Source organism: Oreochromis aureus, linkage group 19, assembly GCF_013358895.1.
Source record: "Oreochromis aureus strain Israel breed Guangdong linkage group 19, ZZ_aureus, whole genome shotgun sequence".
In the NCBI taxonomy this organism is placed as follows: domain Eukaryota; kingdom Metazoa; phylum Chordata; class Actinopteri; order Cichliformes; family Cichlidae; genus Oreochromis; species Oreochromis aureus.
This window is the reverse complement of record NC_052960.1, coordinates 26207785-26223716: the sequence shown is the minus strand read 5'-3', so window position 1 is coordinate 26223716 and position 15932 is coordinate 26207785. Positions and strand designations below refer to the sequence as shown.

Below are 15932 nucleotides of genomic sequence, written 5' to 3'. Positions count from 1 at the left end.
AGTGATCTACAGTTCTCACATTTTTCATTTTATTAAAAAAATTAAATATAAACTGTTCACAAGCAACGTTATAATAGTGCACTGCGAGGGAAATAAATTCATAATAAATATTAAAAAAAATAAAGATTAAAACAGAATATGAAAAGTAATACGGAACCATGTCATGAAGAACGTTTCCACCCGGTCTGTACACACTGTGACACAAAGCACTTCCTCCATGCGTAGTTTTCGGTGAAATGAACTCAGTTACGTGTTTTTAAAAGCTTTAACGCCAAAGTCTTTTATAGTAATAACGTGGCAGTGGGCTATTGTGTTGTTTCCAGAATGGCGGCGGACGTGTCCAAACACTAGTGTGTAACACACCGGGAGTTTCCCTTCATTTGTGGCAGGTAGGAAGGTCGGCTTTAACAGCACGCGACACGGTAACATTCACTACACTGATGAACGATGAATGTGGAGCTAGACCCCAGCGCCAAACTCTAAAAAATCCCTAGTACTCGTGTTTAGAGCTAAAACATGAATATTGGAGGTGTTTTGGAAGTGTTTTAATTGGGGGCCGAATTACAAAGTTGGATTCGGTGATTTATTAAACATCATCAGCTGTGTTCTTATATGCGTATGTATGTAGCAAATAAAGAAAGCTGTAGATAATATACATTTGCTATTGAGTCTTGTTATAGGAGACTGAATTGTAAGCAGTTTGCTTTGGTGTTTCAGAAAGAAAAAGTTTAGGATATATTTAAAAAAACAACAACTTTGTATTTTCCCCACTAAAGCTACACACAGACTGACAACACTGTGGTGTAAGAGCACTGTTATTGCTGCATAATTTAGAAGAATATTCACAACTAGAAAATGCATTTTCTGAAGAAACTGCAGTGTGAATGCTTGAATCTGAATGTATGCACTGAAATGAATTAATTGCTGAATTTTAAGTTAAAAATGTTGAATGAGATGAAAAATACAGAAATTTGTACCTGAAAACAAAAAAGCTGAACTGCTAAAAGCTGACAACCACAGAGAAGAAGTTGGAAAAGAGCTGAAAATGTTTTAAATGTAAATTAGAAAAACATAAGAAATGACAAAAGACTATTTAGAGTCAGAAAACATCTGAATGAATATTAAAAGTTCATATTCTTTGAATCACTGAATGACTAAAATGTGATCCCTCCACTTGGATCCACACAGTTTAAAAACTTTACATATCTGAGCTTTCAAAGACACTCTGTTGGAAAGAGAACAACGATGGCGACGTTTTGAGGGTAAAATGATGGCTGTAGGGCAAACACTGTGGACACAGCAGCAGTTGAAAGAGAAGTGTTTAAAATGAATCTTGGCACAGTGAGAGAGAGAGCTCGTTAAGCAGGCAGGTGTGAGCCTGGTTGCTATAGTGACTGCACCCAATGGCTCCATACACTTGAGCACAGACATGCACCTCACTTTTGCTGCTTAAAATGAACAGAAAAGTCAGGCCGAAACAAATCGCTCCCAAATGAAAAGTATAGGTCGTATTGACAAAATTCTTTCACCGTGAGCTGCAGCAATGTCTAGTCTACCTAATTCTCAGTTTTCATGCCTGTGGAGTTTATTATATGGACGTGGTGACAGTGTAAAGACAGCCTGCTCTTCTGATTTTCAAACGAACTTTCTGAGCCATTTTAACATTGGAGTCTATGGAGGAGTTGAGGGGAGGAGGCTGTGCTTTGGTGACATTTATGAAAGAACCATAACACCTAGCACAATAGTAAACACATTGGATGAAAGAGGACAGCGATGGCTACGTTTTGAGGGTAAAATCAGACCTGTAGACGAAAACGCTGCGGACACAGCAGCAGTTTTAAAAAGATTTTAAGATTAATTTTTTCGCTCCTCTCACTCTAGCAGTTGAGCTGTCTCACTCTAGCCCCAACATTCCGTCCCATACACACCCATTATAAACTCTGAAACGGCTGAAAAAACATCATGAAACTTAAACTGGAACTGAAGAAAAAGTATAACGGATATTGAAAAGATAAATACAAGTTGAATAGTTGAATGTCTTGTCTTCGTTTTAAAGTTTGAATGGTGGCTCTATGTCAACGTATGTTGAAGTAGATACAGTTTGAAAATGAGTAAGCTGAAGGAGAATTTGAAGGGTCTCCCATTGAAATACATGGGAAATTTTTGTTGAAAAAGTTGAATAATTTTAAAAATATAAATGTTATAAATGAGAAAAGTAGAAGCAGTCATGTCCAAAAGAAGAGGAATCTAACGGTGTTTGAATGGTTTTTCTAAGTTGAACGGTTTTGAAGGAGATAGATGCCAAAAAACGTACGGAATATATAATAATAATAAAGATTACAACAACAATACTGTGAATGCTTTTACAAGCATTCACACTAATTATCTGTGAGTGGGAGAAACTGTTCCCACAAGTCTCCTTCCACATGAATAAACATGAGCACATTCAGACCACTGTCTAGCTGCTGGTTATTACACAGTTGTAGAAAAGCAGTTCTGTATTAGATTATAAAACCCATGAGTTGCAGGCACAGGTGGATCCCAGGACTTGCAGGGTTTTCACCACTGACAGGAAGTGAAAGACAAAGTTGCTGGATTTGCTGATCAGTGATTTCTGTGTCTTTTTAAATTATTCCATCTCATTAGGAACTCATCAGGAGCTTCCATGGAGGGTTTGGAGGAAAAGCTCAAAGTTCTGTCCATCGCTAGGCGGTCCTGTCCGGAGGAGCCCACGTACCTGCTGGATGTCGCCTTGCAGCCGAGTGGCCTTCTGGCAGTGTCCTGCTCCAACTTCACCATCCACCTGCACAACAAGGACACACTGAAGCAGGTGGGAGAATATCAAGGCCACAATGGGCGGCTCTGCGGGGTAACGTTTGGCCACACCTCCTCTGACCTCCTGTACTCTGGTTCTGCTGACGGGACGGTCCGGGTGTGGGATGTCCGCCGCCCCGGGACGGAGGCGGCCCAGAAATTTAAAAGCGATCCAACGCACTGTTACTGCAGCTTCGACCTGAGCTGCAGCGACACGCTCCTGTGTGCTGGCACTGAGCAAGTGGACAGTGAGGACAGCTTCCTCGTTTTCTGGGATTCCAGGAAACCAGCAGGTGGGCTTCTTGGGGTGTACTCTGAGTCGCACAGCGATGACATCACACAGGTGCGCTTCCATCCCCGGGATAAGGACCGCCTGGCTTCGGGCTCCACAGATGGCCTCGTTAATGTTTTCGACCTCAGCCGGGGGGCGGAGGAGGATGCGCTGCTTGCCACCTGCAACAGCGACTCGTCAGCCAGCTCGGTGTGCTGGTCCGGGGCCGACTACACCCAGCTGCTCTGCCTCAGCCACGATGAGGGGCTGCATCTGTGGGATTTGGGCCAGCTGGATACAGATGAGCCTCTCACCATCTTCAGCACCTCCGACGCTCGCAGCCTGACTCCACTGGCTGACGGACGAGGCGTCGATTACCTGGTGGGGGGGCGGTGGCTAGAGGACACCCAAAAGCTGCTGGTGGTCGGCGGGAAGAACAACGGAGACCTCCACCTGATGGAGTGTAACGCCAGGGGTCTTCATCTGCTCAGGAGCCTGGAGGGTGGCCACGCCTCAACGGTGCGCTGCTTCCTGTGGGATGCAGTAGGGGAGGCCTTGTTCACCGGGGGGGAGGATGCGCAGCTTTTGCTGTGGAAACCGGGTGGAGAGGAGCTCACAGCAGGGAAAAGGGAGTCTATGAAGAGCGAGTCAGCTCTCAGACTCAAATCCAGACCTCATAAAAAACATGGCTACCACAGAGAAAAGAAGACGGCATAGTAATAAAGTGAACACTGACCTGACTGAAGCAGTCCTGTGTCCTAAAATTTAAAGCAGCTCAGCTGTTGAGGACGATGTCAGTAAGCAGATGAAATGATGTTCATCTTTGCCTCAGCTGTTGATAGACGCTGTTGTTTTTACTGTGCAGTTTTCTGTTTACAAGCAAAGCATATTCTAGTGTGTCATAGCAGCCTGAATATGGACCTTTCCAGTGTTTACAAAGAAACCAGCTTGCAGGAAAATTGTGACCAGGTGACTTTGAAAGGCAAATTGTATTTTAGTCTTTGATAGAGATCTGGTGGCCCCAGCTAACAAACAGGGCATGTATTTTAATATGAAGAGAGCTGTGTGTGTTTAATAAAAACTTTGGCATGCTGTGTGACTTCACCACAACAATCAGTCTTTATAGTTATTATATTTGTAGCATGCAGGACTGTAGCACTTCTCTAGAAGCACATCTCAGTTTTTAGGCTACAATTGCTGTTCCAGCACCTCACCAGCCACCATCCTCAGAGCTTTGTGTGTCTGGATAGCCTCAGTTCTCCTTGGGCTGGACATGTTCCACTGATTGCTTTAGTGATTTATTTTCATTGAATCACAAAAGCAGCTTTTCATGTCTGTATTCTCACAGTCATCTGTCCTGTGCCCTACGTGCCTGCTTGCATCTGATGTTTTCCAGAAAGCAACACAAAGCGGACGAGGAGATGTCACTGTTGGTATCATAATTGTATGCTGCTGGGATTCATTGCCACGCTTGCTCTTTTGTTGCTGTTTGACAGGTGTCACTCATGTTTTAGACTAGAAATGATTTGTCAATTAATAGAATAGAGAATCAACCAAATCAACCAAAAATGAGTAGAATTTAAAACTAGCTCGGGTTCATTCCAGTGTCAGCTCCTGATATTGTACTCTTCAGGACAGAGGACCCTCCCACCTGTTGTTTAAAATTTTCGTTTGACTTAAAAGAAGAGAAGCTAAAACAGCTTGTTTGAGACAGATGAGAGAAATAAGCATTATCCTAACACTGGAATCATGGAAAGCTACTCAAACAGAGTTGAGTATAAAAATCTGGAGCTGGAAATGAGCAGGAAGTGTCCAGTTTCTGTAAAAAGTAATGCATCAGATTTTCAGCTGTTTTCGATTAATGTTTCTGTATCGCTCGCAGTTGAGACCCTTGGACTGTTGGTTGGGCAATACAGGACTTTTTATGATTTCTCAGCTTTGAAATGTTGATGTGGGTATTTTATTTACATGGATCAAATGAACAATCAATGAATTTTAAAAAAGAAGTAATAATCCGCAACCCTGCTTGGCATATTCTCACATTTACTACTGGTAATAAACAGCATATCACTGCCAGTCTACTGACACTGAGCGTTGACATGATTGAGTCTCTGGTTGATCAAACCCACAATGAGAGCTATTTAGGCCTACCCCCCAATAAGGTTGGAAATGAGCAGAAAAACTACAAGAAAAGTAAACTGTAGTAAAGTAAAGTTGCCCAGATTATCTTCCAACACCATTATGGCACATATTTGAGGGTTTCCATGGCAGAATACTGGTAAAAAGTGGCACAGATGTGTCGCAGTCAATAGTAAATAAGAGCCAGCATGTGCAGGAATACGGCTCCAAACACAAGGATTCATCTTGAGGAGAAGGACATCTTAAAAACAGCAAACTGTTTGTTATAAGTGAGGTTTAATTACACTGGTATTGTAAAGTGACTGGTTTCCACTAAGTACAATGAAGTACAATGAAACATACTATGCATTAAATTTGTTATACGGTATAGTATGACATACTGACAGCTTCCTCCTATATCCATTTTTACACTTTATATCTTCTAGTTCCAATGATTCCTTCAGCTGGCCAGCTGTTATTACTGGATTACTTCCTGAAAGTCACCTGAGCTGCGCGGCACAGTGGGATCACGCTGAGACTGCAGCTATCCTTCTCAAATGGCAGCGAGTGGAATAACTAGACTGGCAGTGCAAGTTTCTGTGTGTGTGTTTCAAGCCAGTGGAGTCATGCAGTGAATCTCATTCACATTAGCGATCATTGCGGTGACTCAGGCTTCATCTTTGCATTCTTTTAACCATTCATCATACTATGAATTTTTTGCAGTGTGAAAACATCGGCTGAGTCATTACATTCTATTAGTAAATACAGACGGACAAAACAAAAGACAAATCTTTTTGGAGTCTCACTCTGGAAGCTAAATGATATTTACATGTAAAAGGAAAGAACCAGCTATCCAAATTTGGTGTACCTAATGTACTCAGTTTCAGAGAGGACTTCACATCCTGCTTTTTACTATATATGTTTGGTACCTTAATGTGAAGTTTTCACAGGACTCTGTAGAAACTAAGTACACCCTCACTGCTTCCACAGGATTTAAGAAGGTAAGTAGCAGCCACATGCTGCTAATCAGATGCACTCGATTAACTGATCATCAGAAAGCGTGAGCAGCCCTGTAACAGCAGAGGTTTTGGCGGTTTTGGGTGTGCGTTACCATAATCCCACAATTTTCCCAGAAGTGGACATAACAGGAAATTCACTCCAGGGTCAGACTGTGCAACGTGAAGAGAAATTACAAAAACCCCCAAGAACCACAGCTCAGAGTCTGCAGGCCCAGACAAGTTAAACGTTAAAGTTCATGACAGCACAATTAGCAAATACTGAACAAGTATGTCTTGTTTGGAAGGGTTGCTAGGAGAAAGCCTCTTCTCTCATAACAGAACATGGCAGCGTGGCTAAAGTTTGTGAAGTTGCATTTGAACAAACCACAAGACTTCTGGAGCAACATCCTTTGGACAGGCGATAGGGGAGATGTTTGGCCAAAATGTACAAAGCCTTGTACCAGCATATCAGCGCAAATACTAATAATAAAGCACAGGGTAATGATCTGGGCTAGTTTTGCAGCTGCAGGACCCGTCCACCTTGCAGTCACCGAGTCGACCACGACTTCCTCTGTACACAAAGTTTTCTTAAGTCAAATGTTAGGTCATCCGTCCAACAGCTTGGCTGCAAGTGCATGGTCCAACGGGACAATGATTCCAAACACAGCAGCAGATCTACAGCAGAATATCTGAAAAAGAAAAGCATCAAGCTGACTGAAATGCTGGACCTTAAATAGGCTCAGTATAAACGAATGCCCACTGAACTGAAGCAACATTTTAAAGACGACTGGGTTAAAATTCCTCCACAATGATGTGAAAGACTGATAAAGTCATTAAAGCCATAAAGAGCTATTTCTGTTAACGGTGGTTCTACAAGCTACTCAGTCACAGGTTTTTCAAACGACTGCAGAGTCCCATGAAAACTGACTTCTTCACATCTGTATACATATAATTGCACAGAAAAGAGTAAACTTTACTGACAGTGATGGAGCCACAGTTTTTATAGAGTGACCACAATGAGACCATTACTGAGAATGGGGTGATGGAGAAACGTCATCTTTTCTTTTAAATATCTGTTTATATTCTTGATAAGTCACTGTATTCCTAACCGCTAATTTGTTGGTCACTCACATGCTTATTTGTGCACTCATTTGATAACCGAATTTATATGACCCCTGATTGCTTAAAAAACATAATACAGAACTATTTTTTAAGTCATTCTTTTTAAATTGTTGATAAAGTTCATGATTCCTAATTTAGTAGTGTAGTCGTGATGCTAACTTAGCTACAAATGAGGTTTTACTACTAAAACTTGTTGATATGGGAAATAAAGCTGTAGAGAAATGTCTCCTCTAAGTTGTGTGTAATTTTACTTCAGTAAGTATGAACCAGGCCTCTAGCAGGCTTCATTGTTACAGTGGCAAAACCAAAGTGTGGTTTCGCTGGTCAATATGATGCAGTTTTGCTATTTCTGTCCTTAGTGACAACAGTGAGAAAATACTTCACTAGAGATGATGCTGACAATGCTCGCTGCCTCAGACATACCAAATCTTGTGGAGTTCTGAATGAAGCAAAAAAAAAATAAAATCACAACCAACATTACACTCACCAAAGATACTCCTTGAAAACTATAAAACACCAGGATGACTAAAGAAATGCCAAAGGACTAGAAGAGAGGGAAATGATAACGAAACAGGAAAAGCAAACTCAAAGAGACAGCAAACAGCTAGAAGGATGAAAATGATGAGGAAGCAGATGAAAAAAAAAAAAAAAATCACAACTAGTCACAGAGGAATGCCGCAGAGATGCTGTGAATACATAAAATGAGACAAAATGACACTAAAATTAACACTTAAAGAAGCAAAACAACCACAGACACAGAAAACAGCTATAGAAAAACACTATGGGATATAAAGTTTTTGTTTTTATTTTGTATGAAAGGTGCGAAACCTTTTTACACGGCCTTCTGCCTCATAATTGTCCAAGCCAATAACGTTAGATAAAACTACCCCTGCACACAGTGCGTTAATATTAATAATTATTGCTACTTACACGTTAAAGCACCAGTAATTCAAATACATAACATATAGCTAGGCCTATGTAACACTTCAGTTGACACGTTTCAAGTGTAGTGACTACTTATGAATTATATGGTATATTGTTTTTTAATAAAAAAAATGTGTATAATTTGCTGTAAAGTTGGAGCAGAAACTATTTGTAAATGTGATATTTTAAAAAGCTAGCAAGCGAGAGAAAACCAATACGTGAGCGAGTAAAGGGAACACCCATGCATGCCCTAGCATTAGCTATATAGCGCATTCACAGACCTATATATCAGTTATGTAACTCTCGCTGTTGTGTTTCTCTCTAATTTCGGTTCTAGGGCTGAAATGCACTCGTCTTTCACACAGCACTGCTTCGGCTGTGAGGTGTTCAAAAACACTCATAAATGTGCAATAAACGATTGAACAGAACGAGCGTTAAAATGCGGATACAGAGAAGCGAGGTTCAGGGCCGGGCCTCGGACAGGTTTAGCCTCATTCCGGCACGCTGCGTGGTGAAGCCTCCACACATACACACGGTACTTCGCTCTCTGCCCCGATCTTTTTCCTTGTCCCTTCTCCTCTACCTAACCGACGGATTCGGAGCCTCGTTTCTCCGTGTTGTGACTGACAGCTCTGGCTGTCCAATCACAATTGCGGACATCGCTCCCTGCAGCCAATCAGCTTTGTACGTGGTTCAGATGCTCGTCCAGCACGCTACGCTACGCTGCGTCTCTGTTATGTGTGCCATGGTCTCAACCCAGCAGTGTTGACAATAGGGTGAAAGGAAACAGCCCCGGATCATAGACGAGCAAAGAAAACACCAAAATCCAGGGGTTTGGGGAAGACGAGCGAGTGAATCAATAACAGGAATGTAAATGCGTTAACGTAATCGTTTGTATAGGTGTATTTTGTAATTAATGGGAGTTTGAGGATTATTCCGTTGGAAGGAAGGCTACTCGTGGGTTTGGCTGTTTCAGGCCAAAGATTTTCCTGCTGCTCCGCCGCTGCTGGGGAAAGGCTGTTCTTACCGAACTGGAGGTAGCCTAACTAATAGCCCGATAGCTTTCCAAACATAGGATAACTCCTCGCCGCCGTCTCCGTTGCGAACCGCAGAGGATCAAGGTAAAGTACTACGATTGGAGAGCTACCAGCCACTTGGTCGGCTGCAGCTTGTCGGGCTCGGGTCAGGACTCGGGACGGTGTGTGTTTCCCAGCCTGGTCACTCTGTCAGTCTGTGAGCGCTAGCTAACGGTAGCAGCATTAGCACTGCCCCGTATTTACATCTGGGATGATGGGTGATCGCCCGAGCCCACCCAGGTAACTCTATCTTATTAGCACATATTAGCTTTGATATAATCGCAAGTTTCATTCTTTTAATCATCTTCTTGTGTTTCCTTGGGCTGGTGGCGGGTCTTAAGCTAAGGCTACATGTTCAACTTGAGCTAACCCGCGATAACCGTTGCACTAACGTTAGCTAGCTACCGAAAATATAATTTTCTAAAGCAAAGCTTCAAAGCTTTGACATGAAAGCCGCTTTATCTTCATGGCTATAATGTCTTAGAGCTTTATGTGGTCTTTGGAGACGACTATCTAGCGTTCAATGCGGCTTTGTAACGGTTAGTCGGGATGCTAACACTGCTAGCTAGTTAACGCTAGTGAGGCTATCGCGCTGTCAAGTTTTGAATGCTGCGCTGCCTCCTCCTCCTTCTGCTGCTGCTGCTGCTGTCGCTGCCAGGCCCGATTTGCCCAAGCTAACGCCAGCTCTCCCGAACGGCTTCATTTTTGACCTTAGAGTTGATGGCCTACTTTGCTGCTCGAGCTGATAACAGCGGCAAATATGTGACATCAAATTGCACTGTACAGAAATTGGGGTTTATTGAGTTTTTTGCTGTATGAAGCGGCCCACGGGCTGGTTCGCTCAAAGTAAATGCTGCTGTTTAATCCTCGTGAGTTGAAAAAGCCCCATGAACCCAGCCTGAGACAAGTTTAGCTTTCCTGTCAAGTGAAGCCAACTGTCAAACGGTGTGGCGATAATCCTACATGAACTTTGACTGGCTATGCACTAAGACGCTGTTTCTGACAGGCTCGTACCTCTAAACTTGTCATCTTATATTTTCTTGCACAGACCACCATTGTTTCTACATGTTGAGTAATGTGTATAGAACCGTTAGGAGGGAGGGAGAGAGAGATCATCGCCACTAATAACAATGTAGTTACATTGTAGATGAGAGGTGGGAGCATGGTGATGAGTGCAATGCATCGGGCTAACTTTGAAGTATTATCATACTACTCCTACTTTTGCTTTTATTCTGCCTAGTCTCTAGATCCCCAGCCGTTTATAGGAGGCCAGGTGTGGCCTTTCATATACGCATATTTGCACTGTCTGTTTTTTTAGGAAGGTTTACCCCTGTTCTGTGTCACATCTGGCTCACCTTTAAGGTTCTAGAGTTTAACCATGTTGTTAACAGGTCCAACCCTACCTCAGATAACTTAACATCCAAAGTCTTCTGTGTTTATGAGAAGGCTGGTACATTAACTGCCTCCTTATCAGCTCTGTGTGGTTATATATGTGTGTGTGTGTGTGTGTGTTTGAAAGTTGCTGAGTTCATTTGTACTTAGATGTGTGAACAGCGCAGTTCACCCATGAATGAATCACACCAATTAGATGGGCTGTCAGGTTGCAGCATTCAGCTGATAGTAGCAACAGGAGACTTTCGGAAGTATGAGGATTCAGTACAGTAAGCCAGGGATTCATACTGGTATTGTTAGTTCAATTTGTTAGCAATTTTTATTGGATGGATAAAGTAACCTGTCTTCTTTATGTTGCTGTGACATGCATGATACTTGCATGACTCTTATTTTTGGGAGGCAATAAAAGCTGCAAAGCAGGATGAATTATTGGATTTAAGGGCATATCGTGTGTTTAACTTACACAAAGGACTGTTTGATGCAAAAATAATGCATGCACGGATATCAACTGCTTATATGTCGAACTGCACCATATATTTTCAGTTTTGACTGATAAGATGACATTTACTGCTGGCAGTAAATATTGAAAAACACTTAAATTTTTTTTTACTTATTATAATGAACACTTATGTTTTCCTTAGCAAAAAAGTAGAATAAATAATGATAAAAGCAAGTTAAATAAAACAGTCTGTGCATTTATAGATTTCTTTTGGTATGGATGAGCTAAAAAAAATAATTTAATTAACAACCAAAAAGTGTCTTTGAGGCTCTTTTTTTCTGAAGCAAATTATTATCAGAGTCATGTTATGGAGTGTTGGCCAGACAAACCAAGACACCTGTAGATGTTACATAAGTGGCACGGACTTTATTTATTTTTTTATTTTCTACTATTTCTGTGACATTTAATAAGCCAAATGTACTTCTAACAATGTAGATAATGATTTTGCAGGCCTATATAAAGAAAATGTTTTTATTATTATTATTTTTATTTCCATTAAATAAAAAGAAAAACAGTTGGACTGTACCAAAATATGACTCTTGTCGTATTATGAAAACTTTTCAAATACTGCACACTGTGCAATCCTGTAAAAAACTAAGTCCACAGCATGATCGGTAGCTTGTGCAACCATTTAGCAGCAATATGTTGAATAAATAGTTTTCCGTATGCCGTTATAAGTCTCTCACATCCCTGTGTAGAAATTTTTGTCCACTCTTCTTTAGAGCATTGCTTCATTTCATTGAGGTTTGTGAACATTTGTTAATGCATAGCTCTCTGTGATCAGGGTATGGTCTGCAATACCTTGATTCTGTTCTTATTCAGCTATAGTGTTGTAGATTTTCTGGTGTGCTTTAGACCATTACCCTGTTGCATGACCCAGTTTGGGTAAGCTTTAGCTGACAGACAGATGGCCTCGTGTTTGACTACAGAATACTAGTTCATGGTGGACCAGTTCAGATCCTGTGGCTGCAAGACAAGCTCAAATCATCACGTCTCTGCCACCGTGCTTGACAGTTAGAGTAAGGTACACAGCTGATATGCTGTGTTTGGTTTTCTCCAACCGTCGTGCTGTGCTTTATGGCTAAACATCTCCACTTTGATCTCATCTGTCCAAAGGACGTTGTTTAAGAAGTTTTGTGGTTTGTTTTGATGCAGCTCTATAAACCTGAGCCATGCTGTTACATTTTTCTTAGAGAGAAGAGGTTTTCTCTGGGCAACACTTTGAAAGAAGCCCTATTTGTTGAGTATCTTTTTTTTAAATTGTAGCTTCATGAACTTTAACATTTAACATGCTAATTGAGGCCTGTAGAGTCTAAAATGTAGCTCTTGTGACTTTTGCAAAAAACTCAAGAGACATCCACCCCATTGCTAACACGCACCCAAATCCTCAAGACCAGCAAACTGCTAAAACTTCTGCTTTTATTGAGGTGCTCACACTTGCTAATGATCAACAATCAACTGCATTTGATCAGCAGCATGTAGCTATTCTTAATTCTTAATTCCTTAGAAAGCAGTAAGGGTATACTTAGTTTTTTACAGGACTGCATAGCATGTTTTAAGCTGGTATGCCTGACATCCCTCTCATCCACAGCACTGCATTCCTGTACATATTTGCGTGTGCATTTTTGTTCCCTTACTCCAGCTCCTTTCTTTCGGCCTTGCCATTGCCTGTTTGTTGACTTCCTGTCGTACAGCAGCTCCCTCCCTCCTCTTCCTCCTTCCCTCCCTCCCTCCCTCCTCGTCCTCCCTTTCGGTTGGTCTCCCTGTTGCTTGCTATGCACCCCTCATCTCTCCTTCCTCCTTGTTCTTTAATCCCACCCTCACCAAGCCTGTTTGGATGTCATCTGTTCTCTTATGTAAGAGGCATGGGAGGAGAATGGCTTTGGTGCTTGGGTGCCATACGTCTGACCAGGCGGCATAGTCTTGCTCTCCCTCGTGTGTTGTGGAGTGTTGTCGCCATTAGCTGCTTAGTCAGAGAGAACGATTGAACGTGAGGCACTGATGGTTGTACACAGGGATTCCAGTGGTCCTATCCACAGGTAAGGAAAGTAATGTGGCTGTACAGTTTTTAGATTGTTCCGAAGGTGACTAATCGCAATTTGGTCATTTTCAGTGGTGCTGCAGTGGAAAAGCACCAATTTGTACTGTTTACTTTTACCATTTGTGATGTAGCAGGTAGAAATTGAAATTAAGTCTTTGCCTTGTTTCTGTTTTACTTTATTATTTTTTTTTGGAGCTGAATGATGCTCTTTGTCGTCATAGCAGAGATTAAAACTTGTATTGCCTGAAATCATGAACACAAAGAGCTGGAAAGTCTCGCCATAATATTATAATGGAATCTTGGGGCTGATATGGACCCCCCCCTGCCCACGCCAAAAAATTTAATATTATATTTTATAAAAGACAGCTGGAAGTGCTGATTTAACCGTTTATAAGAGTAAAACTTGATTATCCAAGAGGTGTCAACGAGTACGACGTCAGAGCTAGTCCACTTTCAGACATTAGCCAGGGATTATCGCTGAGTGCAGGTGATTTTTAGATGCCTCAGCCTTGCTTTGTCCGGTATCTGTAAGGCTCTGTACCCACAGCAACAGCACAGAGAACAAGTGGCAAGGTGTCAATTTGCAAGTGTTTTTGTTATGTTTATACTGTAGCACATGTCAGCCTTGCGATAAAGCCGACATACTTTTTAGGCTCACATTTGAATAGTTTTGAAAGGCAAAACTATGGCAGGAAATCTTTCAACAAAGAAAAAACAAACAAACCAAGCCTCCATCGTGTGTTGTCCTCAACCATAGTATTTTTTTTTTTTTTAAGCAGAATTTTAAGTTTGTTAGCTGCCAGGCTGGCTGATGCTAACCAACCACAGGAGAGATCAGTGTTTAGCTGGAGGTATTTTCCAAGACCAGTGACGGTGCTGATGCCAAACAGAAGGCATTCACACAGCTGGATCATTAACTGCTGGGTGACAATGAAAGTGAAGACCGTGAGTAGTACTGACAGATGACTCTCGTTGTATAATTGGTGTTGTCATTTGTGAATCTGTGTCTGTAGTAGGGATGGGTATCGTTTAGGTTTTACCCGATACCGGTGCCAAACCGGTACTTTTGAAACGGTGCCGGTGCTTAAACGGTGCTCAAACCGTTGCTTAAAGAATGGAGAACACAAAATTGGTCCAAAAACCTCTCATGTTCAGCTGTTTTTTTTTTTTGTAAAAAGATAACAATGTTAGCCTTTTCTGCAGCTATAGGGCATATATGGTCTCACTCTTGGCTGGAAGCAGTGCTTAGACAGTGGAAAAAACACAAACTTTGTCCAAAAACCTCTCATGTTTAACTGTTTTCCACTTTTTCTTTGGTCATTTTAGCCTTTTTGGCCAGGGTGAAGGGAGTATCCGCCATCAAACAAGAAGACAGCCGCATGTAACTACGACGGTGTTTGCAAGTTCACCTTACATGCATTAATGTAATAATGTGGTTAGCGTACTCAACGTTAATTACACACGAACAACATGAAGCTACTCACGCAGAGGAGAACGGCTGCTGCTGCCATCATCATCCGTCATCATTTCTGCTACACTGACAGGGCTAGGGGCCAGGACTCTCCTCTTCGGGTTTTTGGGGGATGTTGCTAACTCCGGGTCCGATAACAGGCACCACACCCGCAGTAGATGTGCTCGGTGTGAGGTCTCGCAGCAAGCTATCAAACACGGCGCATTTCTCGGCTTTAAAAAAACCCGCTATGCGTCGCCGGGTGTTTGATCAGATTTGAGGTCACATATCACAGTATCAGCTTAAAGCACTTGTTGCAGGCTGCTGAGTTTGCATCTTTTGCTGTGAAGTACAGCCAGACTTTTGATTGCTTCGCCTTGGGCATTTTTAATCTGTAGCTCTGCTCTAAAAGAATGTACGTACCTGGCCCCGCCTACTATCCTCGGAAACGTAAAATGATTGGCTAGAATTGGCTCAGGAAAAAAAAAGCACCGAAATAAAGCACTGAAATGTGCGCTGCTTTTCGGTCTGGTTACTACCGTCTATGTCAAAACCGGTCTCATCATGGCACCGGACACCGGTACCCATCCCTAGTCTGTAGGGAGCTGTGGTAGTTTAACAGAAAGTATCCTGTTTGGCGTACAGTCATGACTTACATGACAGGTTTGTTAGCGATATTGTTCATATGCTTACCTCAAGGTAAGGTGAGGGGAGGGGCTTTGCCTGATTAGCTGCAGTGGTGCTGCGTAAAGTTGTGTGTCAACTAGAGCAAGTGTTGCATCAGTACTGTTGTAAATGAATATCTACTCCAATGGTTTCTTGTATCTTGCCTGGTAGATTGTATTTTTTTTTCTGGTTGACAAGTCTACTTATACACTCACTCAGAAATAATGAATATGACACGACCACCTTTGTTGGCCAGACCATCAAAGTCTGGCTTCATGTCTGATGCATGCAGCACAGTGGACAGATGTTTAGCCGTCCCTTGGGATCTATTATGTGCTGTAGTTCGTCATAGAAAAGGCTTGTTTGCCTCTGTAAGTGAGCTGTTGATGCTTTTGTTTTCCTTTTAGGATGTTGTGGGCTGCACTGAGTTCGCTCAGGGTAGTTCTGTCTATATTAAACCTATGTGCTAGTGCTAATTTGTTGTAGTTGTGCAAAACGTCTGGCTTGAACCAGGGTCTCCATCTGCATTCAAATGATAAACAATGATAATAGATATTTGAA

The 15932-nt window shown here is 42.0% G+C and overlaps 2 protein-coding genes across 4 annotated transcripts in view; both read left to right on the top strand.

Annotated features, from left to right (window-relative positions):
• The first annotated feature begins 206 nt into the window (after positions 1-206).
• On the top strand, positions 207-5172 carry wdr89 (WD repeat domain 89). The gene is made up of 2 exons (XM_031727554.2): positions 207-389; positions 2647-5172. Exon 2 carries the CDS (start codon positions 2666-2668, stop codon positions 3800-3802), a length of 1137 nt encoding a protein of 378 aa, XP_031583414.1. The 5' UTR covers positions 207-389; positions 2647-2665; the 3' UTR covers positions 3803-5172.
• Positions 5173-8956: 3784 nt separating this feature from the next.
• ppp2r5eb (protein phosphatase 2, regulatory subunit B', epsilon) overlaps positions 8957-15932 on the top strand; it is a 49310-nt gene continuing 42334 nt past the window's right edge. The window contains exon 1 of one of the 3 annotated variants that reach the window (XM_031727557.2): positions 8957-9368. Coding sequence is in view for 1 of the 3 variants with exons in the window: in XM_031727556.2 (XP_031583416.1) it covers positions 9535-9563 (29 nt within the window). In the remaining 2 variants the exon portion in view is untranslated. Of the gene's footprint in view, positions 9564-13233; positions 13254-15932 lie in introns of those variants that run through there. The other 2 variants (XM_031727556.2, XM_039603262.1) reach the window with 2 other exon arrangements.